This window comes from Erythrolamprus reginae, chromosome 7, assembly GCF_031021105.1.
Source record: "Erythrolamprus reginae isolate rEryReg1 chromosome 7, rEryReg1.hap1, whole genome shotgun sequence".
NCBI lineage: Eukaryota > Metazoa > Chordata > Lepidosauria > Squamata > Dipsadidae > Erythrolamprus > Erythrolamprus reginae.
The window spans coordinates 544887-570951 of NC_091956.1; the positions used below are offsets into that span (position 1 = coordinate 544887).

Here is a 26065-nt window from a genome sequence, read left to right on the forward strand (position 1 = left end):
ATCACGAGGTCCAACAGTTAAGGATTGTCAGAGGGGTCAAATAAGCCATCTGGAAACAATATTAATAGAAATCTTAATGATACAAGCCACAAGTGACAGTCACACAGTCCTGAGTGGGAGGAGATGGGTGATAGGAAGGATTAGAAAAAACTACTAGTAATAGTAGTGCAGACTTAGTGGACAGTCTGACAGTGTTGAGAGAATTATTTGTTTAGCAGAGTGATGGTGTTTGGGAAGAAACTGTCCTTGTGTCGAGTTGTCTTGGTGTGCAGGGCTCTATAGCAATGTTATGAGGGTCAGAGTTGAAACAGTTTGTGTCCAGGATGCGAGGGGTCAGTCAATATTTTCTCCACCCTCTTTTTGACTCGTGCAGTCTACATGAATCCTCAATGGGAGGCAGGTGGGCAGCCATGGTTTCGTCTGCCCTTCTGATTCTCCTCTGAAGTCCGTGTCGGTCTTGTTGGGTTGCAGAACCGAACCAGACAGTGATGGAGGTGCAGATGACAGACTCAGTGGTTCCTCCGTAGAACTGGACCAGCAGCTCCTGGGGCAGTTAGAGCTTCCTGAGTTGGTGCAGAAAGAACAGTCTTCGTTGTGCTTTTTGGATGGTGTTTTTGATGTTAGGGGACCATTTTAGGTCTTGCAATATAGTCAGACCTAGACAATCGAAGGTCTCCACTGTGGATACTGTGTGGTCTACTATTGTGAGAGGTGGAAGGACGGGAGGTCTTCTCCTAAACTCTACCACCATTTCTACGGTTGTTTTGAGTGGGGCTGGGAGAGATTGGGGGAGGGGGCCGGGATAGAACAGCAAAAACAGAGCCCCCTCCTCTATTTGCATCTGCCCCCCTCCCCCAAAAGGGGGCAGGATCTGCCTCTGTTGCAAAACTCCATCTTCAGCTGCAGGTTGTCCGCTGTCGTTTGGATCTGCTTCTTGGGGTGCAGGGCCCCCATCCCGGCAGACAGGCAGACGAGACCTCCCACCCAAAGCACCTCATCCTCTGGCTCCCCCCCCCCCCGGCTGTTCCTGGATGCCTGGGTCTGCCCTGTGCCCAGTAGGGCCGTTCCCTCCCTCCCTCCCAGCCCTGGAAAGGCACAGAAGTGTCATCCCCTCCCCCCACCCCGGGGGCATTTCCTCTTGGGTGAATCCGCGCATCCTCGTGCCCAGGGCAGGTGCCGCCTCTCTGGAGCCACCGAGGACGGGGCCTTTGCCCGACGCCAGTCCAGCGGTGTGGCTGGCGCAACTTGCCTGCATCACGCCCGCTTGTGGGCCACGCCCGCTCCACCGGGGACGGGGCTGGAACTGTGCTGACAGGGGCTGTCGTTGGCTGCCCTGCGCTGCCCGCCCGGGAGTGGCCGGGGTGAGGCAGCACATGCCAGCCCAGGGAGGGGGAGGGGAGGGAGGGAGGCGGGCCGTCCGTCCGTCCCTGGGCGAGGAGGGGCCGGGCTCCCCTCAGGAAACGGCTCCTGGCAAGGTGGAAGAAGTTGATGAACTCCCGGCGGCCGATAAGTCGGGCCCGAGGAACGGCTGAACTCTGGCTGACCTCCTGCTACGCTGGCTGACCCGCCGGGCTGAACAGCCAGAAAGAAACCAGGTGGACTCACTTTTTTTTTCCACGGCTGATAAGCAGCCGGGCAGCACCACGCCCTGACCCGCACCTGACCCTCCGCCTGGGCTCCCCGAACTCTGCCGAGGGTGATAAACACGGTGGGCGGCGGCAGCGGCCCTGATAAGAGGAGGAGGAGGAGGAGGAGGAGGGGGGGGGAGGGGGAGGGGGAGGGGGAGGGGACCCTCGCTGGCTGCCTCGCTCGGAGCCTCGGCTGCTGGGGAGGGAAGGCCAGCCGAGCCGGGAAAGGAGGTGGCTGGGCTCCTTGTGGACCGGCCAGGGCAGCCCTTGACCGAGGGGGACGTTTCAATTTTATTATTAGAGTTGGAAGGGACCCTGCAGGTCATCTAGTCCAACCCCCTGCATAGGCAGGAAACCTTACACTACTTCAGGAAGGTGGTTACCCAACATCTTCTTGGGACATTCACAACGTCTGGAGGCAACTTCTGTTCCATGGGTTCATTGTTCTGACTGTCAGGAAATTCCTCCTTAGTTCTAAGTTGCTCCTCTCCTTGTTTAGTTTCCACCCGTTGCTTCTTGTCCTGCCCTCAGGTGCTTTGGAAGATAGCCTGACTCCCTCTTCTTTGGGGCCACCCCTGAGATACTGGAAGACTCTGCTCTCCTGTCTCCCCTGGTCCTCCTTCTCATCAAAGTAGCCATGCTCAGTTCCTGCAACGGTTCTTCATAGGTTTTAGCCTCCAGTCCCCTCGTCCTCTTTGAGGCTCTTCTCTGCACTTTTTCTGGAGCCTCAACATCCGTTCTGCATCGTGGAGACCACGACTGGATGCAAATATTCCAAGTGAGGCCTCATAAAGTGGCATCAACCCTTCACGTGGTCTTGGTTCTCTCCCTCTGTTGACGCAGCCTGGAACTGTGGGGGCTTTTTTTCCTTCTCTGGATGTTGCTGAGGCTGCCCCCCCCGGACCCTCCAGAAGGGATGGGAGGGGCTGCTGTGACAACCACCTTGGGGAGGGGGAGCCAAGACCCTTCCTGACCAAGGAGAGAGCTGCCCTTAGGCCAGAGCCTCTTTGCTTTGGGTGTGTGTGTGTGTGTGTGTGTGTGTTTGTGACAAAGGCATGGAGATCCACCTTCATTGCTGGCATGTTGTGTGTCCCCCCCCCAATTTGGCTCCTCCGTTTGTTCTTCCCACTTTCATGGGGAGGGGCGGGTGGGTGGGCTGCGTGGGGCCCCCTCCTCAGCCTCTGCTTCCAGTTGCGCCCCATGGCTTTCCCCACATCTGAACTTTCACTTTTACTGATGATGATGATGATGATGAAAATAACTCCTGTTAATACTTTTCCATCTTAAAAGAGCGTCACTCAAGGCAGCAGAGAAATGGGGGGAGAGGGAGCAATGAAAACCTGGCCCTTTCTGCCCCCTCCCCTGCTGCCAAACACGGGGGGGGGGGGCTTGGGTTGCATCAGGGAAAGAGCTGAAAAACCTCAGTTGGGGCTGAAGAGAAGAAGAAGGAAGAAGGGGGGGGGTCCACCTTTACTCTCCAAAGCCCCTGAGGGTGGAACAAGAAGCAATGGGTGGAAACTAAACAAGGAGAGAAGCCACTTAGAACTAGGGAGGAATTTCCTGAGAGTCAGAACAATTAACCAGTGGAACTGCCTGCCTCCAGAAGTTGTGGATGCCCCAACACTGGGAGTTTTAAAGCAGATGTTGGGTCTCCTGCCCAAGCAGGGGGTTGGACTAGAAGATCTCCAGGGTCCCTTCCAACTCTGTTGTTGTTGTTATTGTTGTTAAGGCATGACAGTTCTTAACTACCTGGTCATCTGCAGCCTCCTCTGTCTGCAAAGCTGTTTTGCTCTCTCGGAGCAGCTGGTGGTGGTTGGGGGCAGAGATGCTGAGGGAGGGGCAGGGGTCTCCTGGCCAAAGAGAAGGCAGACCCTGGGGGGGGCGCTTGGGGCCGGCTGAGCCCCCCCTCCTTTCGCAAGGCCTGGGCGCTGGAGAGCTGCCGGGCTGCCCCTGGCGTGCGTGCGTGCGGATCCTTCTGGGCTGCAGAGTTCACCCCCGGGTTAATGGCTCCCGTTATCTGCGCATGGCGGGGCTATCGGCCTGATAGGATCAATAAATAGGGCAGGCAGGAAAAGGCCGCCCGGGGATGGAGCCTGGGCCCTGGGAGGAAGCGGCTTGCTAAGCGGGAGGATGGAGGAGGAGGAGGAGGAGGAAGGGTGGCTGGGGTTTCTAGTCCCTGGGACAGGCAGGCAGGGAGACCCACCAGGCCGGGCGCTGCTCCAGAGGCTCCCACGGCCCTTGGGAAGCCAGGAGGGGAGCAGCCCCTGGTGTTACGGATGCAGGGCCCTTGAGGTTGATGCCGAAGGACCAGGCTGCCCTTGGAGAACCCCCCCCCCAACTCAGCCTCCGTTGCATGGCCGCCCCCAGCCCCTTGGGACTCTGCTGCCCTTAGAGAAGAGGAGAGAAGTAGAAAGAGAAGAGAGAAGAGAATAGAGGAGGAATAGGAATAGGAAGAGGTTAGGATAGAGGAATGGAATAGAAGAGATATAGAAGAGAATAAATAGAATGGAATAGGGGGGGGGGTGGGGGGGGGGGGGGGGGGGGGGGGGGGGGGGGGGGGGGGGGGGGGGGGGGGGGAGGGGGGGGGTGGGGGTAGGGGGGGGGGGGGGGGGGGAGATAGAGAATAGAACAGAATAGAATAGAATAGAATAAAGGAATGGAATAGAGTAGAGTAAAGCAGAATAGAATAGAACAACAGAATACAGAAGAGAATTGAATAGAGGAAAGGAATAGAATAGAGAATAGAGAATGGAGAATAGAGTTTATAATTATAATACAATGGAGAATAGAGAAGTAGAATAGAGTAGGAATAGGAATAGAATAGAATAGAGAGATAGAATAGAACAGAACACAGAAGAGAATCGAATAGAGGAATGGAATAGAATAGAGAATAGAATAGAGTATATAATTATAATAGACTGGAGAATAGAATTCAGGAAATTCCTCCCTAGTTCTAGGTTGCTTCTCTCTCTCCTTGGGTCAGTTTCCCTCTGTTGCCGCTTGTCCGGCCTTCAGGGAATAGCTTTGACTCCGCCCCTCTTCTTGGGGCAGCCCTCCAAACATGGGCCCCCTGCCCCTTCTCTCCCATTCAAGTGGCCACCCTCCATTCCTGCCACAGTTCTTTAGATGTTCCGGCCTTGTTGAGTAGCTCCTCTCTGTGATGGCCATTCTCTGGTTAGAGACCAGGGATGGGGGCCAACCAGAGGAAGCATCCGCTCTGGGGTGAAGAATTCCCCTTTTTGCCTCCCTGTGGCAGGCGAACCCAGTTCCTGCGCCCCCCCCCCCCCAGGAGGTGCTGGCAGGGGGCTGCAAAAGAGGACTGGGGGAAATGCCCCCCAGGGATAAGAGGAGGAAGATGGGCCCTGCCTCCAGAGGGCTCTGGGAACAACGGGGGTGAGGGGGAAGGGGATAAGGATCTGGCCCGCTTGGTGGCCCCTCCGTGGAACAGGATGAGACCCTGCAGCCTTTTCCTTGGCTGGGGAGGCCGAGCTGAGCCGTGGCAGGAGGCAGGACCCCCCTTCCCTCCCCCCCTTCTCTGAGGCATGGCCCCCCCCTTCCCCGTGCAGCTTACAATTTAATTTTCTGCTTTTGTGATCTGCAGCCCTTGTGTAGGGATCATCTAATGAAAAGGGCCTTTTTAGAATTAACGTGGAATTTGGCAGCGAGGGGGAGTCGCTCCATGTGTTTCCATTTCGGTTACTGGGGGGGAAAAGGGAAGAAGAAGAAGAAGAAGAGGGGGGGGGGGCTTCTTGGAGCAAAGCATCTGAGTCAGGTTCCTTCTGGAGACCCACGTGGAGTCCACACTCACATGCACACAAACATAGAATTATAGAAAGACAGAAGATTGACAGCAGAAGAAGACCCCCTGGCCCATCTCGTCTGCCCTTCTACTATTGCCTGTATTTTATCTTAGGGTGGGTGGCTGTTTATCCCAGGCAGGTTTCAGTTCAGTTCCTGTGGATTCTTCCTTCTTTCTCTTCCTTCCTTCCTCATTCATAGAAACGTAGAAACCTAGAAGATGGAGGGCAGAAAAAGGCCTCCTGGTCCATCTCGTCTGCCCTTATTTCCTGTATTTTATCTTAGGATGGATCTATGTTTATCTCAGGCAGGTTTCAATTCAGTTCCTGTGGATTGACCAACCACATCTGCTGGACCCCCATTCATGTGCACAACGCCCCCTTTTGCACTTCCCCCCACACCTGTGCACAGGCCTCACCGAAGCCTCGGGACTCCTGACGGCTGCAGACGGTGGAAAACGGCCAAACGAACATTTGGAGACGAACCTCTGGTGGGGCCGTTGCAGTATCGTGTTGCTAGCCGGGAGGGGCCACACGGCGTACCTGTAGTGAAGATGGAGCTGTGCCTGCAGCCCTGTGTTGCTGGCGTGTGCCCGAGCGGTGACCCAGAGAGATTTTGCTTCTCTGCATGCGCAGGAAACATGGGATTTCGGTACTTCTTTGGCTTCTGCGCATGGGCAGAAGCAAAAAAATTTCCCCGAAATCTCTCTCCCTGTCTCTCTCGCACGCTTCCTGCTTCCCGTCCTCCAGAGCTGCTCAACAATAATAATTTATAATAATTTATTAGATTTGTATGCCGCCCCTCTCCGAAGACTCGGGGCGGCTACCAGCAGCTGCTCAAGCTACTCAAGCCACGTGGGTGCCACCAGCAGCTGTGGTTCTCTGGTGTGTCCCCGCACTGGGCAGTCCGGGTGAGCCCCCAGTGACAGGGGAGGGTGGAGGGGGGTCTGAGCCCCAGAAGGAAGAACAGGAAGCTCTCAGGGAGTTCAGGGAAAGCCGGGAATCCCAGGGAGATCAGACGGAAGCCCTCGGCCCTAGGACCAGCGGGAGTGCCAAGGTCACCAGTGGTGCAGTTCCTCCGCGTGTCCACACCTTGTGGGCCAGGAAGGTGGCCCGTCCTCCACAGGCCTCTCCCATTCGAGGCCGGCAGCCGTCCCCTCCCCAGGACTCTGGGTCCCCCCCTTTGTCTTGGAGTCAGTTTGGGGTGACGCTTAAGGCATCAGGCCAGAAAGCAGGAGGGCCGACTCGGGCCCAATGCCAGCCGTCCGTCTCTCTCGGCCCTAGGAAGAGGAGAGGCAGGGCAAAACTCTTGCCAAGGACACAGCCGGGACCTGTCCAGGCAGGCAGGAGTGACATCAGCTTCCCCAAGGGATGGTTCAAGGCCGGCCTTCTTCCTTTAAGGCAGGGGCAAGCACAAAGCTGGCTCTTCTGTGACTTGTGGACTTCAACTCCCAGAATTCCTGGGCCAATCATGCGAGTCCACCTAGCCAATTTTGCCTACCAATATTCTAGTCCAACCCCCTGCCCAAGATCATAGAATCCTAGGGCTGGAAGGGACCTTGGAGGTCTTCTAATCCACAGGTAGGCCAGGTTGGCTCTTCTGTGACTTGTGGACTTCAACTCCCAGAATTCCTCAGCCAATCACGCAAGCTCAGGAATTCTGGGAGTTGAACTCCACACCTGATAGAAGAGCCTACTTTGCCCACCCCTGCTTTAAGGGCTAGGAGGAGACCTAGACGTGGGCTGTCCCCCCTCCGTCCCTTGGTGGGTCTCGGTCTGCAGAAGCTGCCTTCCATTGTCCCTTGGTCCTTGGCTCTCGGTGCTGGCGGTCAATGACAAAGGAGACCCCCTCATCTGACTAGAAACTTTTGCCTAGTTTTAAAAAGAGGTTAAAGGGATAATAATAATAATAATAACAACAACAGCAACAACAGCAACAACAACAATATAATAATAATAATAATAATAATAATAATAATAATAATAATAATAATAATAATAATACTGTATGTATTTTATTCATTAGGATTTCTGGAAGGGTTAGGATCCTAACCCTGCAATGCTAATATCTAGCTCCGGACGATGTCATGAATGGGCAATTTAATAGGGTGAATGTAGATGATCGCTTTTATGAACTGGGGTTTTTAGACTATTTTAACATTAGATTTCTTACCTGCTTTATTTTTGTGTTTTGTATTTATCTGCTTTTCTGAACCGCCCTGAGTCTGAGAAGGGCGGCATAGAAATCTGATAGGTAGGTAGGTAGATCGATCGATCGATAGATAGATAGATAGATATAGACAGAAAGACAAACAGATACATAGATGCTTGGTGGTGCAATGGTTAGAGTGGTTCTCCACCACTGGCTGAAGGTTGACTCAGCCTTCCGTCCTTCCCAGGGGGGTCAAATGAGGACCCCGATTGTTGGGGGCCAAGAGGCAGACTCTCTGTGGAAGCCCTCGGAAATGGTAGATAGGTCTTGCGGTGGGAGGTTCTCGGGGCTCCCTGGGGCTTTCCTGGACGTCCCTCCTTGACCACGAGGGAAATAGACCCCGGGCTAGGTGGGTGCTTGGGCTGAGATGGTCCTGAAGCCGCCCCTATCCCTGGAGGACCGGACCCGCGGCTGGGGCGCCAGGGGGAGGGCCAGGCTCCACGCAGGGCTTGGGAGGTGGCTGCCTTTGGTTCCTGCAGAGCCACCGCCTGTCTCCACGCTGACGATCGCAGCCCGGCGTCCAAGGCCTCCTGCTGCTGCCAAGCCCTCCTCTCTCGCACAGCCGGCAAAGCCATCTCCCAGCCCGGCCTGATCATTTCCCCAGCAGGGGCCCAGGAAGGTTCACCAGGGGGAGAGCGCAGGTCCCACTGAGCAGAAACTGCCCCTCGGCTGGCGGCTTGGCATGGAAGCCCAGCAGGGAGTGCCTCCAGGGAGGGTGCCGGCAATGCAGCCCCCGTGGAAGGGGGCACTGGGGGGCCTTGCCCACCTCTGGAGTCTGCTGCTGCTCCAGGTGAGAGGGGAGGGCCCGTCCGTCCGTCTCAGTTGGAGCCAGTTGAGAGGTTGGAAGAGCGAAGGTCTTTCCCCAGTTCTTCTCCTCCTCTTCCTCGTTGGCTGCTGCCTCTGCTCAACTCTCTGTGGCTTCTGCTCAGAAAGCAAATGGTGGTTCTGCACAATCCTTTGGGAGACTCTTGTGGGGGGGGGGAACCTAGAACGGAATATGGAATATGGAATATGGAATAGAATATCATAGAATTCTTTATTGGATGCACAAGGAATTTGTCTGATGCTCTCAATGTCCATAAAAGAAAAAGAGACATTGGTCAAGAATCATGAGGTGCAACACTTGATAATTGTCATAGGGATCAAATAAGCCATCAGGAAACCATATTAATAGAAATCCTAGGGATACAAGCCACAAGTGACAATCATACATAAGTGGGAGGAGATCATGGGTGATAGGAAGGATGAGGAAAAGTAGTAGCAATAGTAGTGCAGACTTAGAAAATAGTTGACAGTATTGAGGGAATTATTTGTTTAGCAGAGTGAGGGCATTTGGGAAAAAACTCCTCTTGTGTCTAGTTGTCTTGGTGTGCAGGGCTCTGTAGCGATGTTTTGAGGGTGGGAGTTGAAACAATTTTGGCCAGGATGCGAGGGGTCAGTCAATATTTTCACTGCCCTCTTTTTGACTCCTGTGCAGTGTCCGGGGCCTCAAGAGAAGGCAGGTGGGCAGCTGTTGTTTTGTTCTGCAGTTCTGATGACCTTGATGGCCTTTTTAGGACTTGTGGACTTCAACTCTCAGAATTCCTGAGCAGAATGCCTTTCCGAGTCCCCCAGTCATAACACATCCATCGAGGTGCAATAGCCATAGCATTTAGACTTATACACCGCTCCCTAATGCCTTTACAGCCCTCTGTAAGCGACTGGCAGAACCAGCCTATTTGCCCCCAACAATCTGGGCCCTCATTTTACTCACCTCAGAAGGGTGGAAGGCTGAGTCAACCTGGAGGTGAGATTGCTACCTGTGCAGATGTCATTTCCGAGTCCTCACATCTGCGTACCTGCCTCTCAGTTTCCCTTTGGCCCCATTGAACAGAATAACAGAATCTATCTATCTATCTATCTATCTATCTATCTATCTATCTATCTATCTATCTATCTATCTATCTATCATCTATCTATCTATCTATCTATCATCTATCTATCTATCTATCTATCTATCTATCATCTATCTATCTATCTATCTATCTATCATCTATCTATCTATCTATCTATCATCTATCTATCTATCTATCTATCTATCTATCTATCTATCATCTATCTATCTATCTGTCTGTCTATCTATCATCTATCTATCTATCATCTATCTATCTATCTATCTATCTATCTATCTATCTATCTATCTATCTATCTATCTATCTATCTATCTATCTATCTATCTATCTATCTATCTACCATCTATTTAATTCTGTGCCTATCTGTCCGTCCATCCCTCCATCCCTCCATCTGTTGGACTTGTGTGCCGCTTCTCTCTGTAGACCCGGGGCGTCTCACAACATATCAATAATAAAACTGTATACAACAATGCAATTATATCCAATTAATTTGAATGCTCAAGGACTGTAAGGCAGCCCCCCCTTCCCTGGCTCCGTGGCCCCTCTGCTCTTGGGGGGGGGGCTTTCCTGGGGTTCCTCCCCCTGGTCCTCATTCTGTGTCCAGCATTGTGGGCTGAGGGTTTTTTCAGCGAAAACGTGCTGAACATTGCAAGTATTTGTCCTGGCAGAGAGTTTGGGTGTGTGTGTGTGTGTGCAAAATGTTTACTTCTTCCCAGGAGCATAAGAGAAAATAATTGAGAGGGAAAAAATTGAATTCACCCCTAAGAGCAGGCTCTGAGGAATATGGAAGAAGACAATCCTCAAACACCCCCACCCGCCCGGATACCTAATGACGCAACTAATAACCGTGGCCAGAACATCCTACGTCCAGCTATGGAAAGACTCAAAGGCCCCCGTAGAAAACAACACCATAGACAAGATTTAGACATGTGCCGAAATGGAGCAAAGGAGGAGGAGTATTTATAGTTGTTCCTCCAGATGAACTTGGACGAGGCCTCTCAGAAGCCTGGACCAGAACACGGTGCTCATTAAAAGAACCTGTTTGGATTCTTCCCTCTTTGGATCCGGTTCAGCTGAGCAGCAAAACCCTCTGGCTTCCTCTAGGGGGCGAGTTCGAGTCAGGAGTGACGGGGACTTTCCTGCGTGGACTTTGGGGTGGGACGGGGCTGCCTTTGCCCCCACGGCTGCTTCGGAGGGGGCGGATCTCCCCCCTGGCTCTGGGGCTTCAGAGTCTGGTCCGGCCCTGTCCGAGGGAGTGCAGGACACTGTCCGAAGTGCTGATTCCTCCAGGGCCTGGGTGGGGCCGGTCAGGGCCGGTGGCTGGAGCCCCCACCCCCACCCGTTTCCAAGTGTTTTTTTTCCTTCTTCCTCTTCCTCTTCTTCTTCCTCCTCCTCCTCCCTCCTCCTCCTCCTTCCTCTGCAAAGACTGAAGAGACGCTGTGGTTGTGCTCCACTCTGTCTCTCCTGCTGCTGCTGCTGTTGTGGTGGCCGGGACCCCCCTCTGAGCTGCTTCCCACCCGCGGTGACCTCCCCTCTGTTTGCTTTACGGAGTTCATGACCCCCACTTGGGTTTGCACCAGAGGACACGCAGCCCTTGCAGAAGAATGCAAACTGTGTGTTTGTGTGTGTGTGTGTGTATACACACCGTCTCCAAGTGGAGGGGAGCCTCCTCCCTATGTCAAACAATGGCACAGGTTCAAGGCTGTGAGTAAACCCTGTGACACAGCCGAGTTGGCCTCTACTCACACCTCTGCTCAGCTGCAGGGGACGGAGCAAGCAGGCTCAGCCACAGGTGCCACCAAACACCGGCCTCCTCCGTGGCTCTCCAAGGGGCAGCAGCTTCTCCCCTTCCTCCTCTCCTCCTCCTCCTCCTCTTTCCCCCTTTTCTCTTCTTCCTCCCTCCTCCTCCTCCTCTCCTCCTCTTCCTCCTCCTCTCCCTCCTCCTCCTCTTCTTTCTCTTCCTTTTCTCCTCCTCCTCCTCTTCTCCTCCTCTTCCTCCTCCTCTCCCTCCTCCTCCTCCTCTTTCTCTTCCTTTTCTTCCCCCCTTCCTCCTCTTTTCCTCCTCTTTCCCCCTTTTCTCTTCTTCCTCCCTCCTCCTCCTCCTCTTCTCCTCTTCCTCCTCCTCTCCCTCCTCCTCCTCTTTCTCTTCCTTTTCTTCCCTCCTCCTCTCCCTCCTCCTCCTCCTCTTTCTCTTCCTTTTCTTCCCCCCTTCCTCCTCTTTTCCTCCTCTTTCCCCCTTTTCTCTTCTTCCTCCCTCCTCCTCTTCCTCCTCCTCTCCCTCCTCCTCTCCCTCCTCCTCCTCTTCCTTCTCTTCCTTTTCTCCTCCTCTCCTCCTCTTCCTCCTCCTCCTCTTCTTTCTCTTCCTTTTCTCCTCCTCCTCTTCTCTTCCTCTTTCCCCCCCTTTTCTCTTCTCCCTCCCTCCTCCTCCTTCTCTCCTCCTCCTCCTCCTCCTCCTCCTCCTCCTCCTCTTTCTCTTCCTTTTCTTCCCCCCTTCCTCCTCTTTTCCTCCTCTTTCCCCCTTTTCTCTTCTTCCTCCCTCCTCCTCCTCTCCTCCTCTTCCTCCTCCTCTCCTCCTCTTCCTCCTCCTCTCCCTCCTCCTCCCTCCTCCTCTCCCTCCTCCTCCTCTTTCTCTTCCTTTTCTTCCCCCCTTCCTCCTCTTTTCCTCCTCTTTCCCCCTTTTCTCTTCTTCCTCCCTCCTCCTCTTCCTCCTCCTCTCCCTCCTCCTCTCCCTCCTCCTCCTCTTCCTTCTCTTTCTTTTCTCCTCCTCCTCTCCTCCTCTTCCTCCTCCTCCTCTTCTTTCTCTTCCTTTTCTCCTCCTCCTCTTTCCCCCCTTTTCTCTTCTCCCTCCCTCCTCCTCCTTCTCTCCTCCTCTTCCTCCTCCTCTCCCTCCTCCTCTGTTTGATAAACACAGATGCAAGGGCCTCGTTCTTTTTATTAAACCGATGGGGCTTCCAGCCCCTCAAGCTGAGTCTGCCAACCTAGGCAGAAGCGCTTGGGGAGCCTCACCACCCCTGGTGCTCCAGATGTGGCAGCCAAGCCAGGGTTTGGGATGCTAGACGTTGGGATGCCTCTACATCTGGACGGGGAGCAGCTGCCAGTGGCTGTTTCCATATAAAGAAGAGCAATTTATAATAATAACAACAACAACAACCACCACAGAGTTGGAAGGGACCTTGGAGGTCTTCTAGTCCAACCCCCTGCTTAGCCAGGAAACCCTGCACCACTTCAGACAGATGGTGATCCAACATCTTCCTTAAAACTTCCAGTGTCGAGGCATCCTCAACTTCTGGAGGCAAGGAGTTCCATGGATGAATTGTTTGAACTGTCAGGAAATTTCAGGTTGCTTCTCTCCTTGTTTAGTTTCCACCCATTGCTTCTTGTTCTGCTCTCAGGTGCTTTGGAAGATAGCCTGACTCCTTCTTCTTTGGGGCCACCCCTGAGATACTGGAAGACTCTGCTCTCCTGTCTCCCCTGGTCCTTCTTCTCATTAAACTAGCCATAAACTCCGTTCCTGCAACCGTTCTTCATAGGTCTGAGCCTCCAGTCGTCCTCTCGTCCTCTTTGTTGCTCTTCTCTGCACTATTTCCAGAGTCCCAGCAGAGACTCTACACAGAGATGGACGTCCTGCTCTTTTCTGCTCAACTTTCTTCCGTTGTTTTTCCCCCCTTTTGAAAACCTTTCACTTCTCCTCTAAGGAGCTTCTTTGGGTCTGGTCCATTGGAGGGAGAACTTCAGGTGGAACCGGAGAAGCCGCTTAGATGAGAAACAAAATGTCTCCAGGGTGGGAAACGTTTGCAGAGGACCCCCAGGGCCTCCTCCATCCGGGCAGGGCTGGTTCTGGGCCTTTGGTGCTGCAGATCCTCCGCCTGCTGCAGATGAGCTACCGGCCGCCAGGCTGCCCTTTCGCCCGCAGGCCCTTCTGGAGCTGAGTCACGCGGCTGTCAAGGCCCAGACGCCGCGTCACCCCCAGGCCGTAAATCTGGTTCCTCCCAGCAGGCAGATGAGCGGAGCCCAGAGACCGGGTGGCTGGGGAACTGGTTCCATGCGGGCTGGGGACCGGGTCAGCGGGCCTTCTGCCTTTGGTCAGGCCGACCCGCTTGGTGACCTCCTCCGGGGCCTGCTTCCCAGAGGCCGGGCAGGCAGGGGTGGGGGCATCCAGGGGTCAGGCGGAGGGAGGGCCGGGATTCCAGCTCGGCTTCCAGCTTTGTTTCTTCATCTGCAACAAACAGCCGTAAATCCTCTTCCTTCTTCTGCTGGGGCCAAAGTCTCCGCCTGGCAGCTTCCCCGGCAGAAGACCTTGGAGGTCTTCACAACAACAACAACAACCACCACAGAGCTGGAAGGGACCCTGGAGGTCATCCAGTCCAACCCCCTGCTTAGGCAGGAGACCCTCCACTACTCCACACAGATGGCTATCCAACATCTGCTTAAAATGTCCAGTGTTGGAGCCTTCACAACGTCTGGAGGCAACTTCTGCTCCACTGATGAACCGTTCTGACTGTCAGGAAATGTCTCCTTAGTTCTAAGTTGCTTCTCTCCTTCTTTAGTTTCCACCCATTGCTTCTTGTTCTGCCCTCAGGTAGATAAGAAGTCATAGCTTTCCGCATATTAACTTCTGTATCTATTTTTCAAGGCTACTCAGTGATATTTCTATACACTTATAAGTATAATTAACTACTGTATTTTACTTACCACACTTATCCTATCCCTTTGAATAATGTACACTGATAACAAAAAAAGAGAAAGGGGGCCCTCCAAGAACCCACCCTAGAGCTGAAGGAAGGAAATATCCTCGTTGAATCCTTTGTTTGGTACAAAGTTGAATGTGCACAACAGCAGGTGAAATTGACTGTCAATCAGTGTTGCTTCCTAAGTGGACAGTTTGATTTCACAGAAGTTTGATTGACTTGGAGTTATGTTGTGTTGTTTAAGTGTCCCCCCTCCTTTTTTTTTGAGCAGTGTATATTATATACTGATATATAATAAGGAATCTAATAGAATGGCTTATGATCTGTAAATGACAAATGTGAATAATATTTGTTTTAGTCTTTTGTATTTGTGTAAAAATCAATAAACTTAAAAAAAATTCCAATAAGTAAGTAAGTAAATGAACAAATAAATAAATGGCAGGAGCCTGGAGCCGAGCGCTCGCTCGCATCCCCCCCTGGAGCCCCCTCCCTCCCCCTCGCTGGCCCTTGGCCGCTTGCTTCCACCGGAGTGTTTAGAAACCTCCGTGAGTGCGCCGGGGAGAGAGCGAGCAAGCGCAAGTTCAAGGCAAGGTGAAACTCTCGGGAGATAATCCGAAAGTTCAGGCGGAGGTGACGGCAGCCGCCGCGGTTTCACACAGACTGCCTGGGGTGAGCGGGAGGTCAGCCCTTCCTCCGGGCCCTGCCCTCCTCCTCCTCCTCCTGGTCAACAAAAGCCAACCTGCCACTCACCAGGAACTTGGCACCCTCCGCCGGGCACCGTGGCAGCTCCACCGTCTGCCGGGCAGGAAGGGAGCCCTTCGCTTGGCCTGGGGACGCCCTGGGTTGTGCCCGCGGCAACCTCCCTCCAAGGGCCAGAGAGCCTAAATCAGGGAGGGCAGGCCTTTTTTTCCCTCGGGTGCTGAAAGCATGGGTGCATGCTACCACACATGCGCGAGTGCCCACACCCATAGTCCAATGCCTGCGGAAGGCAAAAATAGCTTTGGTCGCTCCCCGGCGGCTCTCTGGAAAAACGGCCTGTTCCCCAACTTCTGGTGGGCCCAGTAGGCTCGTCTTTCGCCCTCCCCAGGCTCCAAAGGCTTCACTGGAGCCGGAAGAGGGTAAAAACGCCCTCCCCCAGCCCCCTGGAGGCTCCCTGGAAGCCAAAAACGCCTCCCCAAAACCTCTGTGCGAGCCAAAACTCAGCTGGCCGGCACACACATGCATGTTGGAGCTGAGCTAGGACAATGGCTCACGTGCCAGCAGATATGGCTCTGTGGGCCACCTGTGGAACCCGTGTCATAGGTTCGCCATCACTGTCCTGAATCGAGGCTCTCCAAACTCGGCCGCTTGAAGACTTATGACCTTCAACACACTCCCCACAACAGTGAATGAGGGAGAGGTCTTGGAGTCTTGGTGGGCAGCAAAGTGAACATGAGCCAACAATGTGCAGTGGCAGCTAATAAAGCCAACCCAACCTTGGTGGGACTGGAGACAGACAGTTGTGGTGGACTCAGCTCCTTTTGGGGGGGGGCCTGAATAGCCCTTATGCTTTACAAAGTCTGTGGCCCCCAACAATCCAGGTCCCCAGTTGACTCACCTCGGATGGATGGAAGGCTGAGTCAATGTGCATCGAACTGCTGGCTGTGGGCAGAGTTAGTCGGCATTCTGACCACTCTGCCATCATGGATGGACGGATGGATGGATACCACTGAGTCGGGGTGGTGCAGTGGTTAGAGTGCAGCACTACAGGCTCCTTCAGCTAACTGCTGGCCGTAGTTCAGCAGTTCAAATCTCACCACCAGTTCAAAGTTGACTCAGCCTTCCGTCCTTCCTTTGGGGGGTCAAATAAGGACCCAGATGGTTGGGGGCACGAGGCGGATTCTGTAAACTGCTTAGAGCTGGAAAAGCACTGTGAAGTGGTATATAAGTCTAAATGCTACATTCCTTCCCTCCCCCTTCCTTCCTTCCTTCCTTCCTTCCTTCCCTCCTTCCCTCCTTCCCTCCTTCCCTCCTTCCCTCCTTCCCTCCTTCCCTCCTTCCCTCCCTCCTTCCGTCCTTCCTTCCTTCCTTCCTACCTACCTACCTACTCAGCCTTCCCTCCTTCCAGGGTGGGTCAAGTGAGGACCCAGAGTGTTGGGGCCCAAGAGGCTGATTCAGTCAACCGCTTAGAGGGGGCTGGAAAACCAGTGTGAAGCAGGATATAAGTCTAAATCCTAAATAGTTATAACAATAGCGCTTAGACTTATCTACCGCTTCCCAGTGCTTCCCAGCGCCCTCTAAGTGGTTTGCAGAGTCAGCCTCTTGCCCCCCACCCTCTGGGTCCTCATTTTATTGACCTTGGAAGGAGGGAAGGCTTGGAGTTGCCAGGTTGGAGACCCTGGTGTTACAGAACCACTCTGCCCACTCCTAAAGATGAAATGGCAAAGAACCGCCGTTCGGTCATGTATTGATTTTATGCAATTTCTGTGCCACCCGCCTGGTTCTTCCTCCCGCCCGGGGGGGGGGGCTTTCGATACCCAGAGAGAGTCCAGCGAAGGAAACTCCCCGGACGACTCGTCGCAAACACACTTTGGCGTCACCAGAAATATCCCCCATCTTCCCTGGGAATAAATTGAAAGCATTTGCAGATGGAAAAAATGAAAGACGCTTATATATGTGGCAAGTGCAGATGTGATTCTGGACTCCGGCCACTGGAAAACTAATAAAGACAGAAGGCTAAAAAAACAGGCCCAGGAGCCGCTCCAAAAATAACGCAGTGGGGAGAGAGATGGATGTGCTCCACCGGAGGCTCCACGCTGCTCCGGTCAGAATACGGAATAAGAGAGTTGGTGGGGACCCCGGAGGTCTTTTAGTCCAACCCCCTGCTTAGGCAGGAAACCCTACACCACTTCAGACAGATGGTCATCCAACATCTGCTTAAAAACTTCCAGTGTTGGCGCATTGTTGCTCTTCTCTGCGCTCTTTCTAGAGTCTCAACATCCTTTTTTGCATCGTGGTGACCAAAACTGGATGCAAATATTCCAAGTGTGGCCTCACAAAGTGGCATTAACCCTTCACGTGATCTTGGTTCTCTCCCTCTGTTGACGCAGCCTGGAACTGTGTTGACCTTTTGGCAGCTGCTACACACAGCTGGTTCATATTAAAATGGTTATCCAACATCTGCTTAAAAGCTTCCAGTGTTGGAGCCTTCACAATTCTGGAGGCAAGCTGTTCCACTGGTTAATTCTTCTAACTGTCAGGAAATGCCTCCTTAGTTCTAAGTTGCTTCTCTCTTTGTTTAGTTTCCACCCGTTGCTTCTTGTTCTACCCTCAGGGGCTTTGGAGAAGAGGTTGATTCCTTCTTCTTTGTGGAAACCCCTGAGATACTGGAAGACTCTGCTCTCCTGTCTCCCCTGGTCCTTCTTCTCATTAAACTCGCCATAAACTCCGTCCCTGCCACCGTTCTTCATGATGTTTTAGCCTCCGTTCCCCAATCATCTTTGGTTGCTCTTGTTTGGCTGGGTTGCCCTAATCCTGGTTAATAAAGCTGGTCAAGGTTGGAGACTCCATCTCCAGTTATCTCCTCTCAGTTAACCGGTTTCCTTTCAGAAGCTGGTTGAGCCCCTGGGATCTTTCCACCTCCTGAGAGACATGGTCAAAAGAGAGAAGGAGGGAGAGAAAGAAAGGAAAGAGAGAGGAAGGGGGAGAGAGACCAGAAGAGATAAAAGAAGGGCAGGAAAACAGAAATAAAAAAGGAAGGAGGGAAGGAAGGGGAAAAGAAAGAGGAAGGAAAGAAAGTAGGTAGGTAGCAATGAAAGAAGAAAAAAGAAGGAAGGAAGGGGAAAATGAAAGAAGGAAGGAAAGAAAGGAAAGAAAGAAGGAAGGAAGGAAGGGGAAAAGAAGGAAGGAAGAAAAGAAAGAAGGAAGGAAAGGGAAAAAGAAAAAAGAAGGAAGAAAAGAAGGAAAGAAAGGGAGGAAGGAAGGAAGGGAAGAAAGAAAGAAGGAAAGAAAAGAAGTGGGAAGGAAGGAAGAGAAGGGAGACAAAGAGAAAGAAAGAAGGAAAGAAAGAAAGAGAGTCTTAGCTGATGGATTGGTCCAGCCTCCCCTCTCACCTCCTCCAGGTCTCTTCCCCAAATCCCCTCCCCATTGCCAGTCACTCCTGGTTGGGAGGCTGGGGGGGGTGGGGGCTCTTCATCCCATGAGGGGCAGGTGATGCATGGGCCAACCATGGGGGGGGGGGGGAGAGCACCTTGGGAGCTTCTGGGTCTCCTCCTTCCCCCCAGCTCAGCCCCCCTCCCCTCAAGAAGCCATCAGACCCCCCCCTTCCCATAGCCCTGTTGCAGGCCAGGCTTCCCTCCCTGGCCAAGCCCCCCCTGAGGGCTGTGTGTGTGTGTGTGTGTGTGTGTGTGTGTAGGGTGATGGATGGCCGTGGCCAGAGCCAGCTCTCCGGCTGCAGGAATCAGTGGCATTTGCATAATCTTTATTTTGGAACCAGCCCCGGCAGAGACCCCCCTCCCTCTCCCCTCCCCCTCCCTCCCCCACTCAAGGAGGTGAAAAGTTGAAGGGGGAGAACCAGCGGAGAAAGTCCCCATTTGGGGGGGGGCAGCGCATAAATTCTCCTGCCCTTGTCAGCCCCCCCTCCAGCCCAGTGGTGGTGGTGCTGGTGGTGGTGGTGCAGCCGCCCTCCACGTGCGAAGGAGAAGCACAGCCTGCGAGGGAGGGGGGGGCGGTGGGGGGGGAGGCCCAGCCACGTGTCCACAAGATGGATGGGCCGAGGGATGGCAGGGCTGCCGGTCATCCATCACCCTCACCTGCCTGCCGGTCTTGGCTGGCGGAGCCTGGACGCTGAATAAGCAGAGCAGGGAGGGGCCCTGGAGGTCCTCTAGTCCAACCCCTTGTGTAACAAGCCGGTGGGGAAGTTGGTGATAAATATAACGGCTTGTCCCACTATCGCTAGGAGGCCTGATGTGGATGGGGACGTGGGAGGGCGGGTTTTCAGGAGGGAGCAGGTGCAGCCTTCTTTCTTTGAGGGGTTCAAGGCCATCCTAGGCCCACCCACCTGGGCGGAAGCAGGGGGAGCCCATCCGAGCGTTTTAGCATTCAACTAGAGCTGTGGGGAGAACTCGGGTGAGGCCCCGTCCAGCCGCCTGCGTTCTGGGAGGCCAGTCGGTCGTGGTGGGAGAGGCAATCGGTCAGCCCCTTGGGGAGGTTCCTCCCGAGACGGGCTCAGTGCCCCCCCCCCCTTTTCCTCTTCCAGCTGCTGGACCTCTTCCTCCAGTGGGACTGGTCAACGTACCTGGCTGACTACGGGCAGCCCACCTGCAAGTACCTCCGGGTGAATCCAACGACCGCGCTGGCCTTGCTGGAGAAGTGAGTGGCTCCTTTGGGCCCCCCCAGGACACCCCCCACCCCCCCAATGCTTGATGCTCCTTGGCCCAGGCGGACTTGGGGGGGGGGTTGGTCTGTGATGGTCCCAGCTGGGTGTGAGCGCTTCTGCTTATGGTGATGCTTCCTTCCTTCCTTCCTTCCTTCCTTCCTTCCTTCCTTCCTTCCTTCCTTCCTTCCTTCCTTCCTTCCTTCCTTCCTTCCTTCTTTCCTCCCTCCCTCTTTCTTTCTTTCTTTCTTTCTTTCTTTCTTTCTTTCTTTCTTTCTCAGCCTTCCCTCCTTCCCAGGTGGGTCAAATGAGGACCCAGATTGTTGGGGGCCAGAGGCTGATTCTCTTTAAAGCGCCTAGAGAGGCTGTGAAAGCAATAGGGAGCGGTAGATAAGTCTACGTGCAACTGCTATGGAAGGGGAGGAGGAGGGAGGAGGGAGGGAGGGAGAATAAGAAAGAGTGAGAGTAAGAAAGAGAGAAAAAGAGAGAGGAAGGAAGGAGGGAAGGAACTTCATCTCCCAGAATTCTCCAGCCAATCATGCTAGCTCAGGGATTCTGGGAGTTGAAGTCCACATGGAATAGAAGAGCCCACTTGGCCTACCCCTGCCCTACCGCAAGAGCCCCTGCTTTGCCCCCTTGTGTGTGTGTGTGTGCGTTCCTCTGTAACTGACGGGGTCTTCTTCCTGCCTGCCCCAGGATGAAGGACACCAGCCGCAAGAACAACGTCTTCGCCCAGTTCCGCAAGAACGAGAGGGACAAGCAGAAGCTGATTGAGGCCGTGGCCAAGCAGCTCCGGACCCTCATCAGCACCAGCCACCACTCCTGAGGGGCCCACTGGACACCTGGGTGGACGGGGGGGGGAGGCTCGCCGGGACAGGGCCTGTGCCCAGGGACTGCAGAGCGGCTCCAGAGAACCAGCCTGGCCGCTGGAGGATCGGTGGGACGCCGCTTGTGGACTGCTCGGTGTTGGCCCCCTCTGTGGAGGAGCCTGCCTCGCTTGGGAAAGACTGCTCCTGCAGCTGGAAGCTCAGCGCCTGGCAGGAAGGCCGAGGCCAGGCCAAGGAAGCACTAACGCCAAGTTGCCAGTTTTGGACTCCAGTTCCCAGAATCCTCTAGCCGGATGTCTGGGGAATTCTGGGAGTTGAAGTCCACAAGGTGAACAAAGTCGGGCACTTCTAGTTCAAAGGGAACAATTCGCCCTCTCAAAGGGAAACGTTTGCAAGGGAGACACCCACACACCCTGTGGGGTGATCCAGCCCCCCATTCCAGCCCCCCCCCCCCCCGTGGTCTCCTTCCTCTCTGGCTCCTCCATTGGAAACACAGCCCGCCCCCTTCCCCCCCCCTTCCCCCCTGCTCTCTGCCCCCTTTTCTCAGCCACGGACGTCTGGGCCTGTCGAGCGTCTCCTTTCGTGCAGGGAGCGTTTTCCTCTGGCAAATAAACTCCCTGGAAAACGGGAAGGTTGGTTTTTCAGAATCCCCCAACTCCCCTTGTGATTGGAGGGGAGGGGCCTTTCCTTTGGGCCTCACTGGACACACGCCCCGTCCTCTCCAAGGGGGCAGCGGCTGCCCTCCGGCCTTTCCCCCCCAAGGACCCCTGGCCCATAGACGCCACGGCCTCCCTCCCTCCCCCCGTGCTTGTGTGCCACTCTCCATGGGGCAAAGAAGTTGTGGTCGTAATTGCAATGGGGAGGAATACTCCAGCCTTCCTCATCGCACGCGACTCCCAGCTTCTCTCGAGCCAAGTGGCAGCCCCCCCCAAAGCCTCTGGAGCCACAGACCCTCCAGAGACCCCCCAATGTGAGGGTTGGTGGACAGAGAGGACGTTGTCCATCTGCCGGCCATCTCAGCCCCCGGCCTCAGTGAGAGTTTGTGGGGTCTGCAGGGAAAGGAAGTCCACAAACCCGGCCCCTTTAAGACTTGCGGACTTCAACTCCCAGAATCCCCCAGCCGGCGCTGCTTGAAGTCCTAGAGAGGCCCAATTCGGAGACTCTGGCATAGTTTATTAACAGGCAGCCCAGGTCTTTCTCCATCTGCCGGTCCAGCTAAGGGGCTGAGCCCAGCCGGTCAGTCCAAGTGCCTTAGAGCAGGGCTCTCCAACCTTGACCACTCTAAGGCTTGTGGACTTCAACTCCCAGAAATTCCTCAGCCAGCCTTGCTGTTGAAGTCCACAAGCCTCAAAGTGGCCACGGTTGGGGACCCTTGCCTTAGAGGAGCCCACGTCTGGCCGAAACCTCGGTGGACCAAGCAGACCCAGGCGGCCTTCACCTTCACCGGCCCAGGAGCCTCCGCCCTCTGACCTGTGGGGCTTGTCTCCGCTGCTGAGCGGTTGGAGGTGGCCCCACTGCCTTGCGAAGGTCCCGAGGTGGACGCTGGGCAGCAAGTGACCTAAAGAAGGAAGGAGGAGGAGACCTCTGGCTCTTCTTGAATCCCCCACCGCTTATGGGGCTTGGCTGGTGCCCTCCTCTGGGAGTGAGGGGCCTGGAGCCCCTCCTTCTCTTTCCCCCGTCCGTCTGCTAGGAGGGCAGGGAGGGAGGGGTCCAGCTTCACGCCCAGACCACCCAAAGCCCCCAGTGCCTCCCAAGGCTGGCCCCAAAGTGCCCCCACCCTCGGTTCAGCTGGAGCTGTCCAGGGTCTCTTGGGCTTCTAGGGCTGATCTGGTCCTTTCTTCTGCCTTGTGGGGTCACCCACTCCCCACGGAGAAGGGCTGAGACCCTGTTTGCAGGGAGTGACCCTTTGAACACCCACTGGTTTGCTGGTCACCGGTCCAGGAGAGGACGACTCCTGGAAAGGAGATCGGCCTTTGCCAAAGCTGCCCCACCCTCAAGGGATCCCGTCCAAAGTCCAGTCTGGTCCCACCACCACCCGGTTTGCCTTATCCAGAGGGGGCCAAGAGGAGTCTGCAGTGGCCCAGGGGTCTGCCAATGGGCTGGGCCCCAACCCACAGAACCAGCGCTCTGCCCCTCCCCGGGAGAGCGGCCGGAGGGGCCCATTTTGAGAGGGTCAAGCTCTCCAGATGGGGGGAAAGGGGATTGATCAGGTGGCTTATTTCGGGTGAGTCCGGCCATCTCCTGCCTGTGGTGCCTCTTCCTCCCCTTCGCTAGGTAGGACCGCCAGCCGGGAGAGGGAGACCACCAGGTGTTCTAGGAAGCCCCCTTCTCTCTCCAAAGAGGGGCCCGTCCATTCCCTGCCCTTCTTGGGCCCTCCAGGTTCAGAGCCAGGAGTCGGACTTGGCTGAAATGCCACCTCGGGGGTCCCCAGCCTTGGCAGCTTCAGCCCCCAGGATTCCTCAGCCGGCCACCCGCCTTCAGGTCCCCATGGTTGGGGGGTCCCGGCCCCAAGAGGAAAGGGCTCTGCACCACGTCTCTGCATTCTCAAACCACCACCGTAGAGGAGGCGATTCTTTCCAAGTGCTGTTAGGGCCATTCCTTGTCAAGTGGACCAGGTGTCCCCACTCGGCCACCTTCAATTTCAGCGCAACTTGGCGCATAGATTCCTTATGGTATAAAACTCAGGTGTGCAAAATTGTAGGTCTGTATCCTAAAATTTTGCACATGGATTTTATACCATAAGGAATGTACGTGCAAAGCTTCATTGAGATCGAAGGCGGTCGAGCGGGGACACAAAATTTAGGATACGGACCCACAATTTTGCACAGCTCATTTTTCTACCCTGAGGAATCTCATGTGCAAAGCAGTCGAGTGGGGACCCCTGGTCCACTAGAGAAAGAATGGCCCATTTGTTTTTGTAGCTCTCCTAATTTGGGGGGGGGGAGGTGAGCCAGGCCCCCAACTTAAGGCGGGACCTGGCAGCCCTCCAGGACTTGGCCCACCGCCCCCTCCGCGCACGAGACAGGGCCCACTCCCGGCAGCCGGCCAGTCGCAGCCCCCTCCCCCCTCCCTCCCTCGTCCTCCTCTCTTTTTCCCGTGAGTCGTTCTTTCTCCACCTCCGCTGCCTGGAATCGAATCCACACCTTCCTTTCTGCATCGGTGGTCAAGGCAGTGGCTGTGGTGGCTTTAACCGGCCACAGACTGGGGAGGCATTGCAACGTGGCCCCTTTGGACTGGGCCCCACCACAACTCCCCGGTTTCTCCCTGGGTCCTTTATGAATTGCTTACGCACACAGCGGGCACACAACCTGTCTCTGCGCACACCTAGAGACCCCCCCCCCAGTGGGCTTTTCTGGAGAGCTATTTCGGGCAGATCTTCCTAACGCCAAGTTGGTGCTTTTCCCCTTTTATCTTTTTGCACAAGCTGTTGCACAAAGTGGGGGACTTGGGATCTGCATAAGGGACACCCCCACCCCGCCCGGCCAGGCAATGCAGCTGTTGGGGTCAGCAGGTGAAATGGGGAGGGGGATTGACCGGTTATAAACGGCGCTCGATAGTCGCATGTGGACGGGAACTGTACATATATCCTCCTCCTGTTGTTGTAACTTTTATTAAAAGCTGTGTGAATGCGGCACCTGCTCTGACTTCCTTCGTCCTCTGAAGAGCACAATCACTAAACATTATCCACACACGGCAATTGTGGTTTTTTTTCCCTTGAAGACGTTTCTCCATCCCTCCAAGAGGCTTCTTCGGTTCTTTGGGCAATGCACGAGCCGTCGTAGGCGTAACCAGGTTTATGCCCCTACAACACCGACACTCTGCAAGCTGCACTGGCTACCAATTAGTCTCCGGGCACAACTCAAGGTGATGGCTGTCACCTACAAAGCCCTACACAGCTCAGGGCCAGGCTATTTACAGGACCTTCTCTTGCCGCATCCCTCCCTGTGATCAATTAGAGCCCACAGAGTCGGCCTTCTCCGGGTCCCGTCAGCTAGACAATGTCGCTTGTTGGGGTCTAGGGGAAGAGCCTTCTCTGTGGTGGCCCCGGCCCTCTGGAATCATCTCTCCCCCCGGAGATTCGCACTGCACCCACCCTCCTCACCTTCCACAAGAGTCTGAACACTCATTTATGTTGCCAGGCTTGAGCCGATTAGATCTTGGCCACCTCGCTGACAAAATGTTATGTATATATTATATATTTATATTTATTGGACTCCTATGCCGCCCCTCTCCGGCATATAATACAGCCACATTAGTCGATGTCTGAATGAACACAATTGGTTTTTAGCATAATTAGGGGTTTTAGATTAGTTTGTCTAGCTTTAATTAATTGGATTTAGCCATTGTATTTTATGGTTTCCTTTTATATATTCTAAGCTGCCCTGAGTATTGGAGAGGGACGGCATATAAATCCAGTAAGTAAGTAAGTAAGATAGGAAGGGAGGGAGGGAAGGAGGAAGGAAGGAGAGGAAGGGAGGAAGGAGAGGAAGGAAGGAAAGTACTCGGGGGGGGGTCTCTTCTGAAGCGCCAGGGCTGAGCTCGGGGGGCCTGGGACCAGCCGCCTGAGAGCTCCTGCCAGCCAAGAGAGGCCTCCTCCCACCCTTTTCCCTGCACCAGCCGCCCCCTGGAAGTTGAGCCACCTAACTCTTCCTGCTGGCCTTGACCGGGGCTCTCCAGTCCCTCGGCCGTGGCCCATATCGGAATCAGGCCACCACACTAGCGGAAGGACCGCGCAGCTCCATTGGCACGAGGGGACGTTCACACGGGCAGGCATGAAGCTCCGCGTGTGCACCTGCCATTCCCAGAGAATCATTTCCACACCTCAACACCCCCCCCTCCATCAAAGCTGGGCAGGCCAGGGACCCCCTGGTCTAGACAGGCTGCCCTCCCCCTCCCCACGAGGCCCGTGCGAGGCCCCCTAACTGGATGAGGGCCTGGGCGGCCATCCATCAGGCGGACGAGTCCATCCATTTTCCTGCCAGCCGCAATGCAATTAGGAAGCGCCGGCTGTAAATCACCGGGGCTCTCTGCCCCCTCCGCGCGGGACAGCCACCACCGTGCCAGGAGACTCGGGTTGGCAAGTGGCAGGGGCCGCCCGTGGGCTGGGATCACGTGGCCGAGCCACAGATGACGGATTGCCAGCTCCCCATCCCCTCGGAGGAGCTCATCCGTCTCTCGGCTGACAGGGGGCACTTATTGGAAAAGGGCCTGCGTGGGGCCATCGCTCAACGTCACCCTGACAAAGAGGGCCGCAAATGAGCCCCCCCCCATGGGCCCAACGCGGCCGTCTGCTTCCATCAGGAAGCCGGCACCGTTTGCCCAAGCAGGCTCTGCGTGGTACTTCCCAGCCTTGGCCTCCTGTCGGCCTCCCGAGGGGCAGGAAAGAGCCCACAGGGTGGTGGCTTTCTTTGGGTACTTGAGGAAGAGCTGAGCAGGAACCAACAGAACTGGACACCCAGCTGTCCAAGCAGGTTCCGTTCCAGTCCGAGGTTAGAGCAGGAGCATTGGAGGGAGGATCTGGGGTGGTCAGCTGGAGAAAGGGGGCAGCTGGGGTTGACCTTGGCACTTGGTAGGACCTTCTTGGAGTCTCCCAGGGAAGTGGCGTGGTTAGAGTGCAGCCCTGCAGGCTCCTTCAGCTGACTGCTGTTTGTAGTTCAGCGGTTCAAAT

General features: G+C 55.0%; 1 protein-coding gene across 1 annotated transcript in view; it reads left to right on the top strand.

Moving 5' to 3' along the window:
* EXOC6B (exocyst complex component 6B) overlaps nucleotides 1-24029 on the top strand; it is a 106461-nt gene extending 82432 nt beyond the window's left edge. Inside the window, 2 exon segments of the mRNA XM_070756790.1 lie at nucleotides 19454-19566; nucleotides 20267-24029. Of these exon segments, the coding sequence (XP_070612891.1) occupies nucleotides 19454-19566; nucleotides 20267-20396 (243 nt within the window). The 3' untranslated portion in view covers nucleotides 20397-24029.
* Nucleotides 24030-26065: the final 2036 nt, after the last annotated feature.